This window comes from Pecten maximus, chromosome 16, assembly GCF_902652985.1.
Source record: "Pecten maximus chromosome 16, xPecMax1.1, whole genome shotgun sequence".
In the NCBI taxonomy this organism is placed as follows: Eukaryota; Metazoa; Mollusca; class Bivalvia; order Pectinida; family Pectinidae; genus Pecten; species Pecten maximus.
The window spans coordinates 36,216,015-36,241,206 of NC_047030.1; the positions used below are offsets into that span (position 1 = coordinate 36,216,015).

Genomic DNA, 25,192 nt, shown 5'->3' on the forward strand with positions numbered 1-25,192 from the left:
GCTTACTCGTTCAACTCCAGGCTTTAGCTGCATTCTAAGTGAGTTGTATTACATTTTCCCGTCGGGACCAGGACTTTATAATATTATGTCATATTAAAAGTGACATTGGAGGTTACAGTTGTTCTATTATGACCATATTTGTTGCTTTCCAGGATCAGTATTCATCGTCAACCCAGACCAGCGTTCAAAACTTTTCGACAAAACAAACTAAACTCGAAGTCGTACGGAGTCGTAAGGCTTCCAGTAGGCCTTGTGTAAATGTTATGTGCTAATTAACGTTTTTGAGACAGGTGACGTTTAGATAGGTAATATCTAATATATTAACTGTTTGTTTTTTTTGATGAAATTACTGTGTCGTTAGTTAATGCTTTGATGTCTTGATCAGCTGATATTTGTTTATGTTGAGGAGCAACGACGTTTCGAGAATCATATCTCGTAATATTAACTTACGATGACACGAACTTTCAAGGAACTACTGTGCATGTACTTAAGTCCACACTAGCAGTATATTTAACAATTCTTTTTCAGTAATAGAAGTTGTTTTTTTTTCAATTTTTTGTGAAATTTATATTTCTAATGTTTTAAATTTTGAAATTAAAGTCTCTGATCATGACCTGCCCTTTATTGGGATGGTCCCTAGGACAGTGTCAAATTATATCATATTTTGCATTAATAAATAAATGATATAAGTTTTCAAATATATTAAAGCATTTGACTTTAATGCACCAAATAAACTTTTATGCACCAAAGAAAACAATATGCAAGAAAGCTGTTCTGATAAATTTCAGCTAAAATATTGTAAATTATTATGTTGCATTAACTAAAAATTATGTTGCTTTGGGCAGAGACATATATATATATGTGTGTGGGTGTGTTGATATGTCTCTGCTTTGGGTGTGTAGGAAGATGTCATGTATTTATTTTTATCTTTTGAAATTCAATTAATTTCAGCTTATTACAAAATAGGTTTGAGATGGAAAATTATTTAACAAAATCAAAGAGCTACCAGGTTTTAGCTATCACAATTTTACAAAATAGAGTAAATTTTGAGATATCTATAAATTGCTTTATTATCAATTCCACATCAACATATTTCAACTCTTTGCTTACATGTGCCAAACTAAGAAAACCATGTGCGAGAAACCTGTTCTGACAAATTTTAAAACTATGTCAATTGTTTTATCACATTAATTAAGTTAATTAACTAATTTATCTTTTGAATTTTTAATCTGTTTCAACTTATTAAAGAAATTAAAGTATTAAAAAATTAAAGAATTACCAATATTTTAATTATCACTATTTTACAAAATAGTTTTTCTCCAAAATTTCATCTGCACACAGGTTGCAATTAGCAAATTTCGAAATGTCTTTGCTTTAAATACCATTTCAACATATTTCAACCTTTCGCTTACCTATACCAAAGAAAATGTGCAAGAAACCAATTCTGACAAATTTATACTTAAGTTTTTTGAACTATCATGTATTTATTGTGTTGCACAATGTTAGGGAACCGTATGTATTTTTTTTTTAATATCTTTTGAATTTAAACTTTACTTGTATAAAGGTATTATAGAAAATTATTCGACAGATTCAAACAATGACCATAATTTTAATGATAACCATTCTACAAAATAGTCTTCTTCATAATGTCATCTCCACACAGGTAAAATACTGTAACACAGGGACTAGTGAATATGTAAATAGTTTAATTATATGTCTCCTTTTTTAGGCCAACACCACCATATGCAAATATTTACATTGGAAAGGGTGTTCTAAATTGTTGGCCAAAGACCGCAGTTAAGTTCCTTCTATATTCTGCTGAAGTAACAAATTCAGAATTTTGAAACTTTACATAAAATTTGGTTTTAATTTCATATTGTAGAACTATTCTCTCAATATCAGATATTTTGATATTGGAATAACACCATTTTATTGAATTTTCACATATTTTACAATTGCAACTGTGACAAATAAGAATTAAAAAGTTTTAAACAGTTAGTGTAATTGCAAGCCTTAGACCGCAACTAATTACCCTCTATGTTCTACTTAAAAAAAAAATCATTAAATATTTTTGAGACTTTGCATAAAATATGGTTTTCATTTCATTTTGTAGAACTACTCTCTCAATTTCAAGCCATTTTAGATATTAAGAAACAAATTTTCCACAATTTTCACTGTAATATGGTTTATCAATTATTTATCATGAGGGGCCACAGTGGCCGAGTGGTTAAGATATGACATGACACTATCACTAGCCCTCCTCCTCTGGGTTGCTAGTTTGTAACCTACGTGTGGAAGTTAACTGGTACTGATCATAGGCCGGTAATGTTTCTCCTGGTACTCCGGCTTTCCTCCACCTCTTAACCTGGCACATCCTTAAATGACCTTGGTTGTTAATAGGATGTTAAACCAAGTACACCAAGTTGATTAATATTATATTTATAGAAGAAGTATAGAAAAGTTTGAGCAGTTATCCTGCAGAAGAAAAGGGAAGCTGACAATCAGGCCGGTATGTGCTGTTGTAGTTGTGTCTTTGGGCAAGACCACTTTACCCTTATTGATCTGGATGAATTTTACCTCAAATGATGCATGACATTTTTAAAACTTAGAATACTGCAAGTGCATTTGTTCCTGAGCTGAACTTAGTTTGGTTTGTTTGCTGGTTTTAATACCACACATATGGTTCAGTCATGCAAGATCATTTTGAGACTTGGGCTCCTTGTAGTAGTTGGTGACTACCTCATTGAACAACACACTAGAACCCTGATTTTGACATCATATTATATAATATGCATGACATTTCTTAATCTTTGATGGCATATGTCACTATTTATGGATTAGAATACTGCAAGTAAATCTGTTACTGAGCTGATTTGCTGAACATAGGTTTGTTTGTTTGTTTTATCACCACAGTTCAGTCAGGATCATTTTGAGGCTGGGTCTCCTTGTGGTAGTTGGTGACTACCTCATTTAACAACAGACAAAAGGCCCTGAACTTATGCTTGGATTGATGCCAATTGATGTCTCATAATCAATTAAAGTATCATATTACAGAAAAGTTAGAAAACTGTAGAATTTTGAGAATTATTATTATATAGGAGGTACCAGTTATATATTACTGTATCGGAGGTATCTATTTGTATAAGAGGTGAGTACCTCATTGAACAACACACCAGAGACCCTGAACTTATACTTGGATAGATGCGAATTGATGTCTCATAATCAATTAAAGTGTCATATTCCAAAAACCTGTAGAATGGGTGAGAATTATTGCACTGGTAACCCCATAACTTTCAATTTCCTCACGCCAGTATGAATTTTTATAAGTGCAAATGAGGAAATTTAGTGGAAGTGAGGTAAATAAGTGCAAGTCTAGTGAAGGTATTAATGCTAAAGGAAGGAAATTTATTTGTATTTATGTCTTTCATGCTCAGAGTTATCGCCCCTTACTACACTTCATTCTTTCTGTGACACTCCTTTAGGTGTCACCCCACTAGTAAAATCTCATTATATATTCAGATGTATTTCACCTACTATTATGTACAATATATTTACAGTTCAGAAGAGTGAAATTAATTCTCCTTAAATAAGCCAAACTTTTTCTTTGACTCAAGAGTTGTGTAGGTCTTTTCCGACAAATTACAAAATAAATACTGTACATCATATTTATCCAGCAATAAGTCCACGCCTGATAATAAGCCCATCTATGTCTATCACAGTTCAGTGAGTATGCTACCAAGTGTGATTTCATTGTCCAGCAATAAGCCCATTTGAGTCAAGTGTATGAGTAGGCTTTCTGGGTTAATGGGAGAATTAAGGTATACATAACATATGTATATTTTTTTCACTTCCATATAAGACTACCTACCTGTTAAGGAGGTCAAATCCCACATCTGTGAAGTAAGAACCAAATTTCTGTCGTATGGTGTTGTAGGGATAATCTGTGAACGTACACTTCTTCATTCCTGGTAACTCACCGACACCTGGCCAGATTTTCTCGTTAGGAGTTCCCAGGTCCTGTGTGGAAATGCAGACAATGTCTTATTATAACCTCTGAGTTTCTACCCCTAACAGTACTCCAACAATGTTAGAGGTTTTTACACGGCGAGATAGGAGTTCCCAGGTCCTGTGTGGAAATGCAGACAATGTCTTATTGTAACCTCTCAGTTTCTACCCCTAACAGTACTCCAACAATGTTAGAGGTTTTTACACGGCGAGATACTTTTGACAATCATATCCGATAGAAAAAGAGCCGACCGGCGGCCTCTTACGTTATAGGAACACCCCTAACAGCAGAAATTTTTCCAATATCTTCTTATAACCTACATGCCACATTTTATTTCATTTGTATAAATGCAGAATGCAGAATATACAAGTGTGATTGACATTCTTTTGAAATCCAATTTGGAAAATTACGAAATTTACTTATTTAGCTAATGGATCCCTCCATCCAGAGTTTGACATTTTTTTCTAGCTATCCTCAGTCAACTCCTACGTAACAACACTTTAGGCGTCCCTGATCGCCGGTACATAGTTTATGAACTTGTCTGAGTATGCATAGTTATCTATGCAGGGCTTTTTCTGGGGCTTTTTGGGGCCGTTAATGGGCCCCATTCTCAATTGGAATTATTTCATTTCAAAGCAAAATTCCCAAAATTTTCTGTTTACTCCTGAAAAAATCTTTTCCAATTCACCAATTTTCTTCCCAAAAGGAGACAAAAGACCCCATCCCAAACCAGTGAGGAAAAGACCTGCTATGTCATTAAAGCGTATCATTATCGCTAGCATTAAGTGAGAAATTCGTAAGGTTTCTCATTAGACGTATTAGATGTATTCATTTTGACTTCTGTATCTAAGGGTAGGAAAGCATATTTATTGTACAAAAAAAGACGTAAAAATTTATGCTAGATACCAATAAAGAACACTTTACCTTAAATATTCTATTCAATTCATCGATCAGCTAGGTAATAATCTCGGCAAGTCAGAACACATTTCTATCGCTGTACCCAGCATGAATAGAATTTCTTTATTTCTGGAATTCTGCAGTTGGCATAAAATTTTACAAGAATTGACCTAAACTTTCGTTATACCGCCACAACAATGATCGCTATATATTTCAAGTAGCTAGGTTACTGCTAAAAATGTGGAAATTGAAGAAAGTAACTTATAGAAGAGGTTTGACACAGAAAGATGAACAATTCTTTCTATTTTCTTACAGAATCATATATTTTCTTACTTGGTGAAGACTATGCTCATAGATTTTGTTAATGAGTATTTTAAAATGTTTGTTTGCATACAAATCAACCTGAACTGATCAACCATCTAGTTCAAGTCAAAATCTAGTGTGAAACTGTAAAAACGTCTTGTATTATTATACATAATTGTACAATACTTACCTTACACCCTAGTAAAAGTTCGGGCGCTCTGTACCATAACGTGACAACTATTGGTGTGTATTGTTTAAGAGGTGATCCATATTCCCGGGCAAGACCAAAGTCACCAATCTATAAAAGAAGAAAGAAAACAAACTGTTATTTTTACCTTGTATCTAAAATCCAATCTGTAATGGCTCAAATGATTTTTTGATTAATTCGTTCGAACTCACCGATCATTTGTATAATTTTTATTATGACATTTTGACAAGCAATTTTAGTGATTGTTTTACGACCCATTTATGCACAATTCATCAAATCAGTCTCAACTATTGGTGGTTACCTGGTTACCAGCTCATTAGGTATAAAGGGAGATAATCTTAGAAAACAAACTAGTCTGTGAAATTATGTCTCAATATCTTTAACTTGCCTTTGTGACTGAGAAGAAGATTAGATGTCTTGAGATCCCGATGAATGATCCAGTTGTCATGGAGATGATCAACCCCACAAAGGAGCTGCTTCAACAGAGTCTTTACCTCACCTGGTATAGAGAAAGTACATCAGGATAGCTATCGATAACCTAAAATGTCTATAACTACTATATATTGTTAAGGTTTCTGCTTGGAAGATTTTACATGCTTCTAAACTCCCATCACAATGCCTTATCAATTTCCTGTGGGGGACAAAAACCACGAGGCAGAACAACATAGTTCTAAACAAAAACCTGACATAACATTATCGTTACGGTAAAATTCTACCATTTCTTGACATTATAACCATCTAAATTACCCTATTTGTTGATAAATTCGACTAAAATTGTCTAAAATTGAAATCATTTGTTGATTGCTTATGGGATGTTGTATGAAATTTGAAATACAGTCAAACCTCGATGATTCGAACTTCGTTGATTCGAATTTCTCGCTGTATCGAACTTTTTGCTTGGTCCCGAATTTTCTCACTATATAACACTACTAACGAAACTATGTATGATTCGAATTTTTATAAATCGAAGTTTTCGATGTATCGAACTTTTTGCATGACCCGTTAGCTATGATATTATAGGTAATTGACATCTCATGATTCGAACAAAAAATTTACCTGTACTGACCACTGGACAGGTGTTTGTCGTGACCCCTGCGGCAAGATTTCACACCTCTCCCCCAAATGCCCTGACTGACAATAGGGATAGCGATAGCGTGTGTTGTCACTCCCAGTCATGGGGTTTATTAATAATCAGACCAAATTGATAGATAAAAAGTGTATTTAGAAGCCATGACATTTAATCACTCCGGTAAAACATTTCGGTAGTCGTCTCTGATAATCTCCGCCGCCATTGAAATCAGCGGTCGGTGAGTAAATTTTCGGAACTGTAAAACAACCGGACCAATTTTAAACACAAACAATTAGCGATGGCTTCACTCATATTCAAAGTGTCACGTTTCAAACTTTTACATAAATATCCAAGTAAATCGATTATTTGTCATTCAATCATGCATTCTCCAACCGATCGGCATTCCGTATTTTATATGCACATAACGTAAACGCACGTGTCTTTCGCAGAAAAGCCTAACGACTTACGTAAGTGTGCATTGTACTTCTTTTGTTTCATCTGTTAAACGCGATATAAGTGTTTTGTAACCGATACATATTTTGTTTAATTAATAAAATGCTTAGGTATAATTAATGAAAAGAATTTTTATTTTGTTGTGTTCGAGGTATAAATTAAGTAAACTTTTCGATGTGAGCCTGACAGGCGACGATCAACACGAAGACACTGAGGACATGTAACGTTAACAGATATGGCCAGTATCAAGAAAACATCGATCTATTGTCAACCATGAATAATTCGAAGTCCCGCTGTATCGAAGTTTTTCTGTTAGTCCCTTGAACTTCGAAACATCGAAGTTTGACTGTAGATTTATTTTCAAAATCTGCTCAGGGAAATATAGCACAGATTTTCAAAATCTTTTGAGGAAAGTTTATAAAATTCTCACATTAAAATCAACTTAGTCCAGTAAAATATCTACCCAAATGGGGAACTCCAGATTTGCCAAACAGGAACTAGCAGCCAAGGAAATACAATGTATATGTGTTTTAATAGTATCATGTATGATCCGACACATTTTCTTCGGCACCAAAGACACAAAGAATTTCTTAATTTTTTTTCTGAAGTCCTGTATGGTATTTTTTTTACTGGAATAGGTAGGGACAAAAAACTTCTTGTTTTTCAAAACAAATAGTCTATAAAAAATGTCCAAAATCTCTTTCCTGATTCGAAAGGTTTAGTCAACATTTAGCTGTACATGTATATCAAAGTAGGGTCTTATAGATTAAGTATTAATATATTTCTGAGAACAGAAAATGTCTGTACGACATTAATGACCCCACTGCCATGTGAAAATTGCATAAAATTTGACCAAAAACCATGAAAAAATGAAGTGTTTGAATTGAATCAGTTGACGTTTTTATTTATATAACAAGTGTGACCTTGACCTTGACACCCTAAAACACAAAAATGTCTGAATGATACTCATACTTGACCTTTGTATAAAGATTGACCAAAATCTGTCATAGAATAAAGTTGCTAATTAAGTGTTTAGGTTAAATCAGGACAGGACATGCCAGGACGGGGACATGGGCAACACTATATGCCAATCCTGCATCTTCTAAAGGAGGCAAAAATTTAGTATCATGTTTGGCAAGAAGATCTTGTATTAGACTCACCAACAAGGAATGGCTGTTTCATTGTCTCCATCAGACTTTTCAGATCATGCTCTACATAGTCCATGACTAAGTATATTTTGTCAATATTGCTGCCAACTACAATCTCCTACAAACACAAAATGCCACATTAAAAATACATATATTCTAATTTATAAAAAATTCTGCAGCAGAATTCTCTGTGACTGCATTCTATATTTATCTATCAGTAAGCCAGTGTCTGGAATTAACCCCATCCAAATTTATTGCAGTGTGGAAACACATACTATTTCATTGCATTCAAAAAAGCATGAATTCTTTGAGTTCAAAGTTTATTTATTTTTTTACACATGTAGTCCCTTGGCTTTTAGAAGAATGATGATATATTTTCAGAAATAAAATAAGCAGTGCAAATTTTTTTTTGCATTTTACTCCGTTAAGCATACAAACTACATAAGGTTGTTGATGACAGCTACCCTACAGACGTAACATGTCAACAACTCTCTCAAATAAATCGGATTATGAATGAATCTCCATGTTGGGATCACCATTTTTACACACACATTACCTGGATTTCTGGTGAGACCTCGTGTATACATATGTATCGTGAGACCTCGTGTATACATATGTATCGTGAGACCTCGTGTATACATTTGTATCGTGAGACCTCGTGTACACATATGTATCGTGAGACCTCGTGTACACATATGTATCGTGAGACCTCGTGTACACATATGTATCGTGAGACCTCGTGTACACATGTGTATCGTGAGACCTCGTGTACACATGTGTATCGTGAGACCTCGTGTATACATGTGTATCGTGAGACCTCGTGTACACATGTGTATCGTGAGACCTCGTGTACACATATGTATCGTGAGACCTCGTGTACACATATGTATCGTGAGACCTCGTGTACACATATGTATCGTGAGACCTCGTGTACACATGTGTATCGTGAGACCTCGTGTACACATGTGTATCGTGAGACCTCGTGTAAACATGTGTATCGTGAGACCTCGTGTACACATGTGTATCGTGAGACCTCGTGTACACATGTGTATCGTGAGACCTCGTGTATACATGTGTATCGTGAGACCTCGTGTATACATGTGTATCGTGAGACCTCGTGTATACATGTGTATCGTGAGACCTCGTGTATACATGTGTATCGTGAGACCTCGTGTATACATATGTATCGTGAGACCTCGTGTATACATATGTATCCACAGCAGATTCGTCTGGATTGCTACATCTCTCTACCTTCTGGGACATCGTGTTTCCACAAGGCTGTGTCCCCTGTATTGATACTACTTAAGAGTTCACACTTTATGTATCTTTGCCATGGGTTTATCACAGGATAAATTTATACAAAAAGAAATCATTTTTGGTGTCACATCTTTTTACCGACAGTAACTTCTTACCCTGACAGTAACAATATTCATGTGTTGAGCCTTTAGGAGAGTGTTGATCTCTCGCAGACTAGTGATAGGGAAACCCTCTTTTTCTTTTTCCATCTTAAGTCGCTTCAATGCCACAATTTCATCTGCAACATAAAGTCAATATATTACTACTGCAGTAATATATATCTTCAGCATAATACACAGTTTTTAACTACAGTACTTTTTCACTTATTCTTTCTTTGAATCATTTTTAGCAACCTGTTTATATTACCTGGATATAAGTTAACAACCAAGACCTTTTTTTGTCTCTTTGGAAATCTTTTAAAACTTTTTTCTTGAAATTGGAAATAAATAATCACAATTTATAAAGGGGATTTGGTAATACTTCAACCTGCTATTTAAACTCCAACACATGAAAAAAGAAAAAAAGAGTTTACTCTGCTACATCTATGATTTTATTTTTTTTTATTTCATATTGCTGCAATAAATCTATTATGAAATATTAAAAAAGAAAAATAATTTCATTCATTCCATATAAAAGGGTTACACTTTAAAACTAGATCCACCATATACTTTTTATCATATTCATGAAGAAAATTATACCTTTGTAAACAAGTTAAATTTATAGAGTATTTCAAACAAACTACTTTTACATCTTTTAATCAAATCGAGACAACATTGTAGTTAACAATCTCAATACCTGTCTTTTTGTCCCTTGCCCTATACACAACACCATAAGTTCCTTCTTCGATGCGATTAAGACAGTGGAACTCTTCAACATTACGACAGCCCTGGATTGCGGGAGAGGTATGGCGGGAGGTCCGGTGCCAGCTCCACGGGAGACTGCGGGGGCGTGTCTTGTAGGTACATTCGTTCATCCTGGTGCTGTTCCGACACGTGCGCGGAGGATGCAGCGCTCTCAGGGTCCGACTCTTCATCTTCCTCATCATCATCAAATATTGACCTTAAATTATCTACAACAGATTCAAATGGGATAAACAGAGATTATCAATATGTCACAATCTAAATGCCTTGACCTGTCCATCAAGTCAGTGGTTAATCTTCTCACCAGCCTCACAATAGAGTAATTTTTGTTCTCTTTTAAGAGTTTTCATCCACTTTCACTAATCTGGTTCCGACTGTTTGAACCTTTTATGCGAAAGCACCCCGGGTGATCATTAACAGTTATTGCAATATCAACAGGACAGTTTTCGTTTATCGTGGCCCAAACAATTGGTTTAGAGAAGTTTGTTTATGAAATAAGCATGGACTTTGTGAATTTTTGTTTTTTTCCAGACAAAGACTTTCAAGGCCTACATTAATACCTGCAGGTCTGTCAAGATGTATTTTTGAAATATTAAATAATATATCTATTACATAATACCTGCAGGTCCGTCAAGATGTATTTCTGAAATATTACATAATATACCTATAACATAATACCTGCAAGTCCGTCAAGATGTATTTCTGAAATATTACATAATATACCTATTACATAATACCTGAAGGTCCGTCGAGACGTATTTCTGAAATATTACATAATATACCTATTACATAATACCTGAAGGTCCGTCGAGATGTATTCCTGAAATATTACATAATACCTGAAGTCTGTCAAGATATATACCAGACATATTACATTTAAAAACAGAAGAATCGGTTTGTCCGCATAAATGAACAAGCTCCAGTTATATAAGTCAAGGGACATAACTCACCCACCTTTCATGGGATCCTGATGATGGGAGTCGTCTTCCATGTCACTGTGTTTTTGGTGGCTGTCCTCGCTACCAATGTTGGAGTTACTGCCACTTCCTGAAGGAAAATTCATTGATACCCAGTCAAATCAGAGGGTTTTTCGAGTTACATAAGAATTTTTTATTTTCATTAAAATAAAATTACGATAAAAAACAAAAATACTGAAAATGATCTGGGCCCAGTTGTTCAAAAAACAATTAGGCTAACCACAGTTAACAACAATTTTAAAATCCTGATAAAACAATTTCTGGTAAAACCAACTTGACAAAATTTAACAAAACTATACAACACTCATCAGTCTTTGCCTACCTGCCTATTTAAAGCGTACACACACTCCGGTTTTGATGTAAAGGAGAGATCAGAGTTTCATGAATCAAGTGATAAACTTACATATTCAACATTCATCATTTATAATTTCCAGAAAAAATTGTGTAACACAATCAACTGACTATGAACTAGATAATTATTCAATTCCACAATTACTTATCATAGCTAAAAACATTCAAACATCTACCTGAATCAGAATCAGATTCGCTGTCCTCCTCCTCGACAGATACGTCCGAGTCGCCACTGTGGGCGTCACTGCCTTCAGCAAGCCCCTCGTGGGAGGATGTGACATGGTCCTCTTCCTCCTCTTCATCCTCATCCATATCCTCCACCTCATGTGGATATTCCTCCTCAGGTGTGTGTGGCCCACGGGGCCTTGACCGCTCTAAATATAAATCACAGGACTTTCACATCTTAACTGGGAACTTTATAGTACAGAATCATGCATTTATTCAAAGTCAATTTTCAAAGAAATATTGTTAATTTCATGGATGTAGCACAATAGACAGAAAACAAGCATTACACGTAAGTGGAGGAGTCACTTGCTCAGAAAATTGGGTGATTACAAGAATTATTGCATGGAAACAGATTTTATATTTATAGTAAAAAGTCCTCTTGACATTTGGACCAGTAAAAAAATTATCATGTGTACACTTGTGGTACGAGAAAACTATATGAAGTTTGAATTTGATTGGTCAAAGAGAACTTGAGTTATCATACGGAAGCAAATTTCTATTTTTCATAACCTTGACCTTTGACTTTCGGACCTGAAAAACAATCTCAAGCAAGCACTTGTGGTAAAGAAGATCTGCATGAGGTTTGAGTTTGACAGGTAATGCATTACACGTTTGTGTACTACATGTACTTACAATTCAATAGTACCTTTTTATTTCATTAAAATCATTAATTCAAGTCTAAATCAGTAAATGTCACAATTCAAATCTACCTGGCTCTGGTGACTTCATACGATGACGAGATTTTTTGTCTCTGTGTGGATCACTGGTAAATTGGCGTTCTCGACTTCGACTCCGTACCCTTGACTGTTTTAATGCTTTTTTACCCTTCTCCCTTTCACGTCTGTATAGAGCTACAAAAAACATTTCAAAACCACTTCATTACACTGAGAAATGACCATTTGCCTTCTGAAGTGTCTTTGTTTTTGTTTTCATACATGCATACTGGGATTTTGTTTTTGTTTATTCATAATCACTTATATTTTTGAGCATGAAAGTGTATGAAAATCTAATGTAAAGAATGTTTATAATATTTTCGTAAATGTACAGAGCATATGTATAAAATGTGACATAACTTGTCAAAAATGTGAAAATTTTACTTGTGTAAATATACAGAACATGTATCAAGGACTTCAGATATAATAAGTTTTCAAATGTACACGTATAATATTCAAGATTTCAAAAAAAATTCCTCAGATATTAAATATGTACCCTCTGCTCTTGCTTTTTCTCGTTCCTCCTCCTCTCTTCGTTTTCGTCTTTCTAATTCTTTACGCTCCCTTGTTTCTCTTATTCTGTCTCTTTCCTTTTCTCTCTCCAATCTTTCCAACCTTTCTCTGAAAGATTAAATACAAATACTGCAATGATACAAGTGGTGCAGATGGCCTGTATAACTCACCAGGATAGAGGTTTTTATAGCAATATAGCCCACCATTAAGGTCAAAAGAAATGTAAAAAAATCTTGATTGGATGGTGCAATATATGGCCCAATAATTCAAAAACTGTATAATTTTTCAGATTTCAAAAGAGTTTTAAAAACATACTACTCTGAACCATGTCACTAATTCAAATGGATTACTCGGCCACCGCGGCCCCTATGACCTTTTATATTAAAAAATGAACAAAGGTCATGAATTATTGACCAATCAGACTCTCTCTTTTTCGACTGCATTGAGAACATTTAAACCAGTAGAGTGCATTAAAAGGAACTATACATAGTAATCCCCCTATACATCAGGGCTTCCAGTTGACCCTTGACTTTTAGCAATTTCAGAAGTCAAATCACTATTTCTGAGAAATCTGAGGGATCAAAACATATGTCAAATAGACATGTCCCTTCAAACCCAGGAGTCACACTTAAATTTTGAGAGTCAAAAACATACTCTCATTGGTCTACTGGATGCCCTGCGCAAGAAATTGATTCCAGACAGAAAAAGGTTGAAACTGAAAACACTCACCTCTCTATACAAGATTTTTGCCTCTTCTCTTCCTCCTTGACTCGACGCTCTCGTTCCTTCTCTTTAGATTCGCGATAACTATCCCTTGTATCTCTGACCTCTCGCTCCCTCATATCCTGTTTTCTGGATCTCTGTGGCTCACGGCTGTAACCATGGCCACTACGTGAGGATCCTGTAACAACCATATATTGTTTTCATGTTCTTTGGTAGTACAATATATTAAAACAATGACTTAACAGAAAATCCAGATGTTGATTTCCTCGAAGCTTGATATTTTCATTGGTCAGTTCATGATCATTTGAAAGGAGAAACTGCCACCAAAGAATTTCTTCTTGGAACAAAACAAAAAACAAAAAAAACAAAAAAAAAAAAAAAAAAAACCTTTATTTTTTATACAGCTTATACTTATCACTCTTGGCCCTGATGGCGTGTTGTTGTGGGAGGAAAGAGAACAAAGTTTCCCGAGAAAATCCACATGGCCTTGCAGGTGAATGACACCCCATACATTTTTATGTCTGATCAGGTACACCTTGAACACGGGTTAATTAGGTGATAGGCACAGGGACACGTTGGTAACACGGGTTGGTTAGGTGATAGGCACAGGGACACGTTGGTAACACGGGTTGATTAGGTGATAGGCACAGGGACACGTTGGTAACACGGGTTGATTAGGTGATAGGCACAGGGACACGTTGGTAACACGGGTTGGTTAGGTGATAGGCACAGGGACACGTTGGTAACACGGGTTGGTTAGGTGATAGGCACAGGGACACATTGGTAACACACTTGCCTTTCACCTAGGCAGCCATGGTTCGATTCCCTGACTGGATGTGAAAAGGTATGGGGTCACCAGCCTGACCAAGCAGGTTTTCTCCAGGTACTCAAGTTTCAACAGTTTGACCCCTTGTATGCTTCAATCTTAGCCAACATGAGGGATCAATATATGTTGGTATTAACTTGTTTCGCAATTGATGTAAAATATATATAATTTTACAATGTTATAAAAAAATTGTCGCAAGGACATCATAGATGTAACACTGTCATTAACCAAATGTATACATGCGGAATATGGCAATACTGGTAAAAGAGGTATCCCTTACTCAAATGTAAAAGTAAGCAAAATTGAAAATGTATAAATACAAAAATAGGTCAGATTAAGTTAGCTTCCTGTACATTCCGTTATTAAATATTGCACTGTACTTATGCAATTTTTCCTGAGGTAGTTACTTGTATGTGAGAAAAAAATCAGCCCATTGCCCTAAATGGGATTGGTACAAATTAAATATATCCCGAATTGAAAAAACGAAATGACACCGACCAGAAATAAAAACAATCACTCACTATCTTTTTCTCTTGGCTGTCTATCACTCTTATTTTGTGCCTGAGAGTGTCTTTCCTTGTCGCGACGACGATTGTCTTTATGTTTGTGTTTCCGCTCCTTTCGCCCGGCCTGTACCTGGGGTGGTTTGATGTCTAGGCCATCCTCATCATCAATTCTAAATTAACAAAATGTTTCTACTGGTCAGACTCAGTGTTGTGAAAAATATTCTGGACAAGATATATCTTTATTATCTGGAAATTGTTAAGTTTTATATGCCATTCTTAAAGAGTTCCATAACAATATCATTGACCATGAAAATCTAAAAGTGTGATCAACTATATCTACATGTACTTTAAGTACAAACAGGGAAAATTCCCCATCATCCAAGAGAAAAAAGTTCTCTCAAGAACTAACTTTGAAATGTCATATAATTTGTACAGCTGTATGCTGTGCCCAGAAAAAACTATGCAGGGCTTTTTCTCATTGGTTTGGAATGGGGCCTGTTTGCCTCATTTTGGGAATAGCCAGTGAATTGGAAAGATTTTTTTCATGAGTAAACTTTAAATTTGGGGAAATTGGCTTAAATATGAAAATATTTCAATTGGGAATGTGGCCCGTTATGGCTTCCGTACTAGCTACTCTTTAAGATTAGATGTGTCTATATACAGTAAAGGGGCTGTGATAGCTTGGTTGGTTAGAGCACCGACCACATAACATCAGGAGAAGATCTGATGTGTGTGGTTTAATGCTCCCTAACCGTGTTCAGGGCTTTATCACCCATCTATTTGGGTCCGTTAAACGGACCCATTCCCAATGACAAAAAAGTGTAATTTTTCCCAATTTTCTACTTGAAAATTCCCAATTCACATGTATGAAAAAATAAATTATGTTGAAACAAAAAAATCTTTCTGATTACGGCGTTGACCAGTCGGGGAAAATAAATATGATGAGTGGAACTACTGTAGTCTAATCTGAAGCATGTGTCACTTGGAACCCCTCGTTCCAAATTCATAGTCATTTTGACGTTTTATGTAATGCAATCTCGGCAACAGGTGTTTGATGGATCGCGAGTTTCATCGCACCATGTCTCACAACAGCAAGTATTACGCTAAAAAAAATAAGAAAATCTGACGAAAAGGACAATAAAAAAATAAGTTGTTTCATTAAAAAACAAACAATGAACGAAACAGTGGAAAGACAAGCAACTGATGACGCGACTGAAGACCAAACACAGCAAATACCGGTAACCACAGATCCATGCAGCAGTAAAAAAACGAGCAACCGATAATTAATACGACTGAAGAACATAAGAAGGACAGACAAATATTGCTCTAATGATTAATGTCACAATTGGTTGACATGTACTTCCTGTGTTCTGTCTGAATAATCAATCTATCAGAACAAGCAACTAAAGGAATTTATAACTTTTTGTACAATACATGTTGTAATTGTTCCACATTTGGCCAAGGATATACTTAATGGTGGCCAGTTGTCACTTGATAATTGATTTCCAATCTATTCATAGAATAATATTTTAATAATCATAGACAATGTTGGTAAGTTAGGTTGATTTTTTGTTTAAAATATTAAATAAAATAATCAATATGTAAAAGTTGAACTTTTTTTCTGATTAAAGCAAGTTTCAAAGTATTATGTAAACCACCCTCCTACTTCAAATATCTACCCCGAAAATAGTTGGAGCAGAATGATCTTCTCTTTAAATAAAAAATGTTATATTAAAGAGTTATATGATACATATACATTACTTATAAACCCTAGCTACCATATTATATATATATGCAGACAAGAAAGGATGTGTTTAGTTGATACAATGGCATTTGTCCAAATTTCCCAAAACAGCTGTTTGTCGATCAATTTTTCCCAAAAGCCCCTGATAAAGCCCTGGTGTTGGGTTACTTTGTGTTTCTTGGAAAGTTGCGTACTAGCTTTAGGCAGGTCTGAGCTGTCATGGTTGTGTCCTTTGACAAGACACTTTACCCTTATTGTTCTGGATGGCATGCAACAGGCCTCCTGTAGGTTATTCAGTGAGGTAGTCACCAACTACTACAAGGATACCCCATGGTCATCTCCAAATAGCCCTGGCTGGGCCACTTTGTAATCTGATAATTGAGACTATTCAAAACCTCCGCAACATCTAGGCTGATAGATCAGTATTGAAGACAGAAAAAAATGTAGAAATCTAATTTGTATTCATAACAAGAATCCCATTAGAGCAGTGGTGTTGAAATTAAATCAGGACATGTTTTCAGAATGATGGTGACACAAAATTATTTTATGATCATCGGAGCCATGTTTATGTTGATCCTCATAATATAACACAGGACTTATAAAATTTAACCTACTTGTCTTTGCTTGTGTGTACAACATCTTCATCTTCGTCTTTATCATCATCTATAGCTTCCCTTGATTGTGGAGATAGCGAAAGCTGACTATCAGTGCCATCGTCCTGTTCTCTGTAGTCAGGACCGGGGGCCAGTTCACCCTTCTCATAGGGGCTACTGTCTTCCTCAGCGTCTGACATAGCCCTAGATAAGCGTTAAAAGTTGATGCTTATATCAGTAAACTTCTGAAAATACAAAAGTTTTATAGGCCTACCGTATGTATTTATTTATAGAATTTTTCATGGTGTAAGTTTAACAAAAAAAAAAGCATTGATTAGTCAAACAGTTTTGCTGAGATGATCACCGTATACTCTTTAGTCCGAATTTTCTGACGATCTTACTACACCACAATGCAGTTTTGAGACATACATAATGTAACTTCTGATTAACACGTTTAATTCCCCGGTCGGGCAATAATACGATCCATCAGTACCCTGATAAAAAAGTTATCATGTTGTAAAGGTATAAACAAATCTACACAACAGACAACAACGTGTTCTGCTTACCTTTTTACAATACCTCAAATCTCAAAACACGACAAAGCGTATTTTGTAATATACACAGAAGAGCGAGTGCCAAGGGAGACAACCTATGACGTTATTGCCTCCGGTACATCCAATGCGCCATGCAGGCCTCAGACCATAATTAATTTCCCTCTTTGTTCTACCAAAGAAAAATCGAAATTAAAATATTTCAGAAGTTTGCAAAAAATCTGGTTTTCACATCACGTGTAAAACTATTCAAGTTGAACATACAGTGAGCTGGAAAGTTCCCCATGACCGGCATTTAACAAAGATATTTATATTTAAGTGTAACCACCCTACTTTATTGTAGGAAAATCACAAAATTTTTCTACTGAAGCCTAATAACTCCCCGTGTCCTGCCTCACAAACAAACATGGAAATGGTGTCAAAACAAAATTCTGCCACTAGATCTAGATTAAATATTGCACTATAAATCTATGCTAAAATTATGGGTCCCCGTGATTTCGTGTACGCCGCACCCCGTCCCGGACCCGATCCCCGTACCAGATATGTTTTTTTTTTCTCAACAACGACTTGATGAATAAATCTCAATTTTTTCTTTTAAATCCTGATTAAAATTTCAAAAATCTGACATCTTAAATGAAATGGAAGTTATACCTACAATTTTAGTAATCGTCGATTTACAGTTTTTGGTTGTTTATTCGTTTATTTTTATGATATTTTCGATTCCATATTTCAAATAAACCTAGTTCTTGATACAAATATAAGTTGGGTTTTGGTTTTTTTTTTAATTTTTTTTTTGTATTTTATTTTTAAAGCATTTTCATCAGCAACTTATGATGTACATAATAAAATAATTCATTCAAATTCCCTTCCGTTCATCATCATCATCATCATCATCATCATCATCATCATCATCATCATCATCATCCAAATACATCGATCTTAAATCTCATTCATATGTTGCTTTTTTATGAGAGAGAGAGAGAGAGAGAGAGAGAGAGAGAGAGATTTGGAGAGGCGGGACTGATAATGTAATGAAATTTGAATTGAGTGTAAAAGCTGGATATAAGATATACTAAGTAAGAATATGGCCTAGTAACAACAAACAGAAAATAAACACTTTTTAAGCTGTTAGAGGTCTTAAATAGATAATATGTTTTTCCATTTATATTCCAATCCAGATTAAACTTTTCAAGAAAACAAACTCCCTTTGATGTTGCAATATATTTTTTCAAATTCATGTTATTATTTTAAAAATATGACATTTAAAATAAGTTGGAAGTAATACCTACAACTTTAGTAATCGTCGATTTACATTTTTCAGAGTGTGATTTTGTGTACGCCGCACTCAACCGTGAAAAATTACGGTTTTTGGCTGTTTATTCGTAAATAAAGATTGACTTTTATGATATTTTCAATTCCATACATTAAGTAAACCTAGTTCTTGATACAAATATAAGTTTTGATTACAAATAATACTTAATTCATTTCAAATCTTGCCTTTTTTTAGATCGCGGCGATGATCACAGGGGTTTTTGTTTACGCCCGGTCCCGTACCAAGGGCAGACTACTCCCGATCCACCGCCCCGTGCTAAGTCTACTGGTTTATGAGTAGCGTGTATTGTTTAATACCAGATATTATACATGACTTTTATTCTAGATACATTAGTAATCAATTAGATCGGACGATTTTTAATGATGTTAGTGAAAGATTCCGCGAAAATTACAAAAGTGAAAAAGTAAAAAAAAACACTTAATATTGTGTATAATACGAATATTTATGAATAGTTATGCACCAAGTGCAAACTGCATGGTATCTATACAAATACAAGCATATCAATCTTTGATTGAAGTATACAAAATGATCAGTTGAATATAGTACGACATTGATTTAATTTGCTGAACTGTATTTAATTCACAATTATAAATTATGTACTCATTAAATTCATTAGATTTGTGTTCAGTTGTTTGTATAACCTTAATTATTGATTGTGAGGTTATCCAAACACACCTAACGCCACCAGGCGCTGTTACCTGGTAAGAAAAAGAACAATAGACTTATTATTACTAATTGTTTGTTTAGAGAGTCAGATACTGAACAGCTGATCAGTGTGGTTATCCGATAATTTTGATTAGTTATCACATGTTGGAAAAAAATCAATTAAATTCATCCAACCAATGAAATGACTGCAATTCAGCCAAAATACCAATCACCTCAAGTATATATTGAAGTATTGCCTCCTCCTCTGTCACAATTACTACCTCGTTTTGCTGACCAGTGGTCAGTACGGTGTGGTAGTAATCATATCGGTGTTTGGGAGGGCGCCGGTATAGAGCCAGTTTGGCCAAACCGACGTTCTTTAACATTGATTTGTCGAGATATCACTGCGAATATCTTAATTATATCCTTAAATTGAGCCGACGTCCGTCCGTCGTCCGTCGTCTTTCCTATTGTTTGTCGTTTGTTGTTTGTGCCCTCGTCCGTTGTCCGTCCGTTGTTCGTCGTCGTATCGTTTCGTTCGTTTTGTTAACGCTTTGTTTGAGCGCAGTATTTTGTATGCAGCTACATCATGGAAGAAGAGCATGTCAACATTCTTGATAACTCCAGTGATGAAGATGACACCGATATAAAAGTCAGTTTCGGCAGTTCTAGACCTGAATATAAAAGGAAAAGAGTAACCTGCTTAGACTCCCAGCAGAAGAAAAACTTCCTAAAGTGCAGTAAATTAGGTGAGTTTGTAGTTACCATAAAGGAACCAGTCTCCATAAACAGAACTGATGGAGTTATACACGGTGTTACGCCCGACCTGTCCGAGGCTGATATAGTAAACACTCTAAAAGAAAATGGGGTTACAAAAGCCGTACGCATGAAAGGTAGAGCGTATGACACTGCAGATAGCAGTACAACAGTAAAGTTGACTTTTAACGACAAAGTGCATCTTCGCTAGCCAAGGCTTCACAATGCGGCATACGGGGGATGCCCAGCCAGAAAAAAAAGGCAATTGAAATTATAAAAATTCAAACAAAAGAAAAATGTACCCGGCGCGAAGCGGTTAAAAAATCCTTTGCACAGGTCGTAACCGGAGACGCTCCGACTGAAAAAGACGTGCGTACAAATGATATAGCGGACTCCAATGTCCAAGACACCCGTCCGTCCGTCCGTCCATCCGTACAACCCCCACAAGGTTCACAGGAACCAACGGTAAATATTCCTGTACAAAAGCTAATTACAGGTAAATATTCCTGTACAAAAGCTAATTACACTAGCTATATCAGTATACAACAAATACCAGTCTGGAGAAACATGGCCAGCTATTGTACATCCTTGGTCAGCTTGACACCCTATTTGGTGTCAAAGTTGATCCTTCAACTATTCCCGTTGATATGTCACAAATATAAATGAACACAAAAACCACCAATGGTATCGACATCCTACAATGGAATGCCCGGAGCATACTTGCTAATGGTACAGAATTATTGAAATATATGGAAAGTAGACCAGAAATAAATATTATATGTCTACAAGAAACTTGGCTAGATGACAATACACATTTTGATATACCAGGTTTTTATCCACCTATACTTAAAAATCGTCCAAATCAACAGAGACGAGGAGGCGTTGGTATATATGTACGGGATAGCCTCCTATACCATGAACTAGATATAACAAGTCCAAATATGGAGGTTGTCAGAGTCGTAATAAAACTACAAGACAGATCAATAAGTGTAATTAATATATATAACACAACTGTCACCAATCGGTGTGAGGACTATACCTATTTAACACAATTTATAAGTACCCCGTATATAATGTGTGGCGACTTTAATAGCCATCATACCCTTTGGGGAGGTAATAGAATTAACGAAAAGGGTAAAGCATTGTACAAGTATATTTAAGACAATGACTTGATATTACTAAATGATGGTTCAGGAACAAGAGTGAATTCAACCACACTAGAAATGTCAGTGTTAGATCTAACATTGACCACACCGGACCTGTCCGGAAAGTGTAATTGGAGAGTACATGATAACAATTTTGACAGCGATCACTTCCCCATTATTATACATTATAGATGTACACCTGTTACACATACAGCTAACAATAAAGGAAGCTGGAATTTTAAAAAAGCCGATTGGGATGGTTACACTGAATGTAGTGGAAGGGAAATTACTCCCGCACTCTTAGACGGAAATATAGAAGTAAGCCATGATCAATTGATAAGTGCCATAGTAAAAATAACAAATAAGTATGTACCCACAAAGCGGAAAAAACAATATAAGTTTTCCGCAATACCTTGGTGGAACGGTGACCGTGAACGGGCAGTGCGTGCCAAACACAAAACTTATAATAAAGCTAGAAGAAGTTTTAATTTTAATGATTTGCAGGATTACGGAGAGAAACGAGAGGCCAGCAAACAGGTAATAAAAACAGCAAAAGAACAACACTGGCAAGAATACTGCACAAACATAAATACAGACACTTACATGGCTAAGGTATGGAAAGCAGTCAGAAACATGAAAAAAACACACACGTGCACTGAAATACCTGCATTTATTAACCCTGAAACAAATACATACACAACAGAAAACAAGGATAAATATAATCTGTTTGCGGCCTCCTTTTCTTCTGTGAGTCACAGTAGTAATTACAAACCTGCCTTCATAACACATAAGAAACAATTTGAAGAAACACACTCAACGTATATAAACACAGTGGAGCATAGCAACCACCCAATAAACAACACATTTACTTTACAGGAATTTATAGACGCGCTTGCGCAAACGAAAGACACGAGTCCTGGGGATGACCAAATAACGTATAACATGTATAAAAAACTGAGTGTAACTGCACAAACAGTCGTATTAGAGTTTATTAATATGGTCTGGAAAACACAGAAGGTACCAGACAAATGGAAACATTCCATAGTAATACCAATTTTTAAACCAGAGAAAAATCCCAACCTACCACTCTCCTATAGACCGATATCACTAACCTGTACATTATGTAAGGTCATGGAGAAAATGGTTAACAACACATTAGAGTGGTTTTTAGAAAGTAATAACCTGGTAACAGTAAATCAGTGTGGCTTCCGTACGAATCGAAGTACAACCGACCAACTAGTTAAGTTAGAAAATGAAATACAGAAGTCAAATGTTAATAAAGACAGTCTATTAGCTGTTTTTTTTTATAGATTTTGAAAAAGCGTTTGACATGATGTGGAAGGAGGGATTATTATATAAAATGAAAAATATGGGTATAAATGGTAATATGTATGGTTTCATAAAAGATTTTTTACAGAACAGGACAATCCAAGTACGTATAGGGGAGACGTACTCGGATAAATACCCGATCGAGAACGGTACCCCCCAGGGCTCAGTAATCAGCCCAACACTTTTTAATACATTTTTTTTGTGTATGCATAAATGACATTTCAAGTTGTATATCTAATAGTAAAAATATATCACAGTTCGCAGATGACAGCGCCATCTGGGAAACATCCAGAAATGCAAAAATTTTAAGTAATGCCTTGTCTAAAGACATGACCAATATTTTACACTGGTGTGACACATGGGGTTTTAAAATTTCAAAAACAAAAACTATTGCAGTATTATTCCGGAAACAAGTAACCACCAGGTATAAGTCACTACTAACTGAAATTAAAATGGGTGAAACAGTGATAGAAATTAAGAATGTAGCCAAGTTTCTAGGTTTGTATTAACACCCTAACATGGAAGGCACATATAGATTACGTAATAGAGAGATGCGAGCAAAGGTTAAATCTAATTAAGCACCTAAGCGGAACCAGTTGGGGCTGTGACCGTTATACATTACTAACCCTATACAAAACTTATAATTAGAAGTATAGTCGATTACGGCGCTGAGGCATATAACTCCGCCAGCAACACACAACTTGAACGATGAGATATACTGCAATATAAATGTCTGATATTTTGTTTGCAAGCTATGAAGGGAACTTCCCTAGCGAGCCTACAGGCGGAAGCCGGGGACCCGCCCTATCAATTAAACAGAAACTACTTAATTAGCAAGTATCAGTTGAAAATCGAGGGAATTACCACCCCACACCCTACAATACAAAGTTTGAATGAAGATGCAATATTTTTATTTAATCAAAGCAAAATGCCTTCATCCTACAAATCATATTATACCTGTATGAAAAATGTACAAATTTCATTTCAGATGAGTAAAATTAAAAGTCATATATCCGAGTTTAGTCCAATCCCACTGTGGACCTTGGACAAACCGGAACTAAACACCACACTGCACCGCACCATTAACAAAAGCATGTCACCATCCGAGGCCTTAGGTCCGGCAAATAAGTTTATACAATCTTTTCCAGGAGTACATATATATACGGATGGGTCTAAGGACCCGAATTCGCAAATATGTGGATGTGCCTTTGTTATTCCAGAAAAGGACATTAGAAATAACTTCCGCCTCAGTAACAATATTTCAATTATGACTGCAGAGCTTATAGCCATACTAATAACACTGCAATTTATAAACACTATAGAAACGAATACCTATATCATATTTACAGATTCTCTCAGTTCTCTGCAGGCATTACAAACACCAGTATATAACATCAAAAACCCTATTGTTTTTCAGATTTTAAATCTTTTATCTGTAATTAAGACTGTCCAGTTAGTCTGGATTCCTAGTCATGTCGGTATCCTAGGCAACGACATGGCAGATATGGAAGCCAAGGCTGCCCTTACTATAGAAAATATAGATATTGTAACACCATTAGATAAGGGAGAATCAAAGTCTTTTTTGCAGGCACGGCGTTTTGATTTGTGGCAGGACCAGTGTTAACAGCCAGGTACAGCAAAATTAATGAAACTTGATTTACCAGCCCTGAAAAAAAAATTATAAAAAAATCCCATCCGCAAACAAACAATTGGTTAAAACATACACTCGCCTGCGATTGGGAAAATGCTGTCTAAATGATTATTTATATAAAATGAACATACATGTAGATGACCTATGTGCGACATGTCCCAGAGACAGTAGAACACTATCTTTTAAAATGGGATCGTTTTACCTACAGACACAGCGGCTATACCGAGATGCAGACCTGCACCCGGATAATATCAATCCAATAAAATTGTTTCAGTTGTTTTCAGATGCGTTCATGTTCTACTCTATCTATGGATGACAGGCCTATAAAATTTCATACTCATATACCATGTATCAATCTAACTTGGATACGG

General features: G+C 35.5%; 2 protein-coding genes and 1 long non-coding RNA gene across 3 annotated transcripts in view; all 3 read right to left on the minus strand.

Annotated features, from left to right (window-relative positions):
- The window catches only part of LOC117314740, a gene marked incomplete in the record, with an annotated part of 896,274 nt that overhangs the window by 269,241 nt on the left and 601,841 nt on the right, over positions 1-25,192 (minus strand).
- LOC117314756 (cyclin-dependent kinase 11B-like) lies at positions 5,648-13,123 on the minus strand. The gene is given in 9 exon segments (XM_033868854.1): positions 5,648-5,913; positions 8,097-8,202; positions 9,497-9,618; positions 10,176-10,278; positions 10,280-10,449; positions 11,195-11,287; positions 11,745-11,942; positions 12,504-12,644; positions 13,003-13,123. Coding segments are annotated over 8 exon segments (960 nt in total). The 5' UTR covers positions 12,523-12,644; positions 13,003-13,123; the 3' UTR covers positions 5,648-5,764.
- The window catches only part of LOC117314775, a 35,404-nt gene continuing 23,966 nt past the window's right edge, over positions 13,755-25,192 (minus strand). The window contains exons 2-3 of the long non-coding RNA XR_004529593.1: positions 15,090-15,244; positions 13,755-13,920 (exon numbers count right to left, since the gene is read on the minus strand). This is a non-coding gene — a long non-coding RNA (uncharacterized LOC117314775). The remainder of the gene's footprint in view (positions 13,921-15,089; positions 15,245-25,192) is intronic.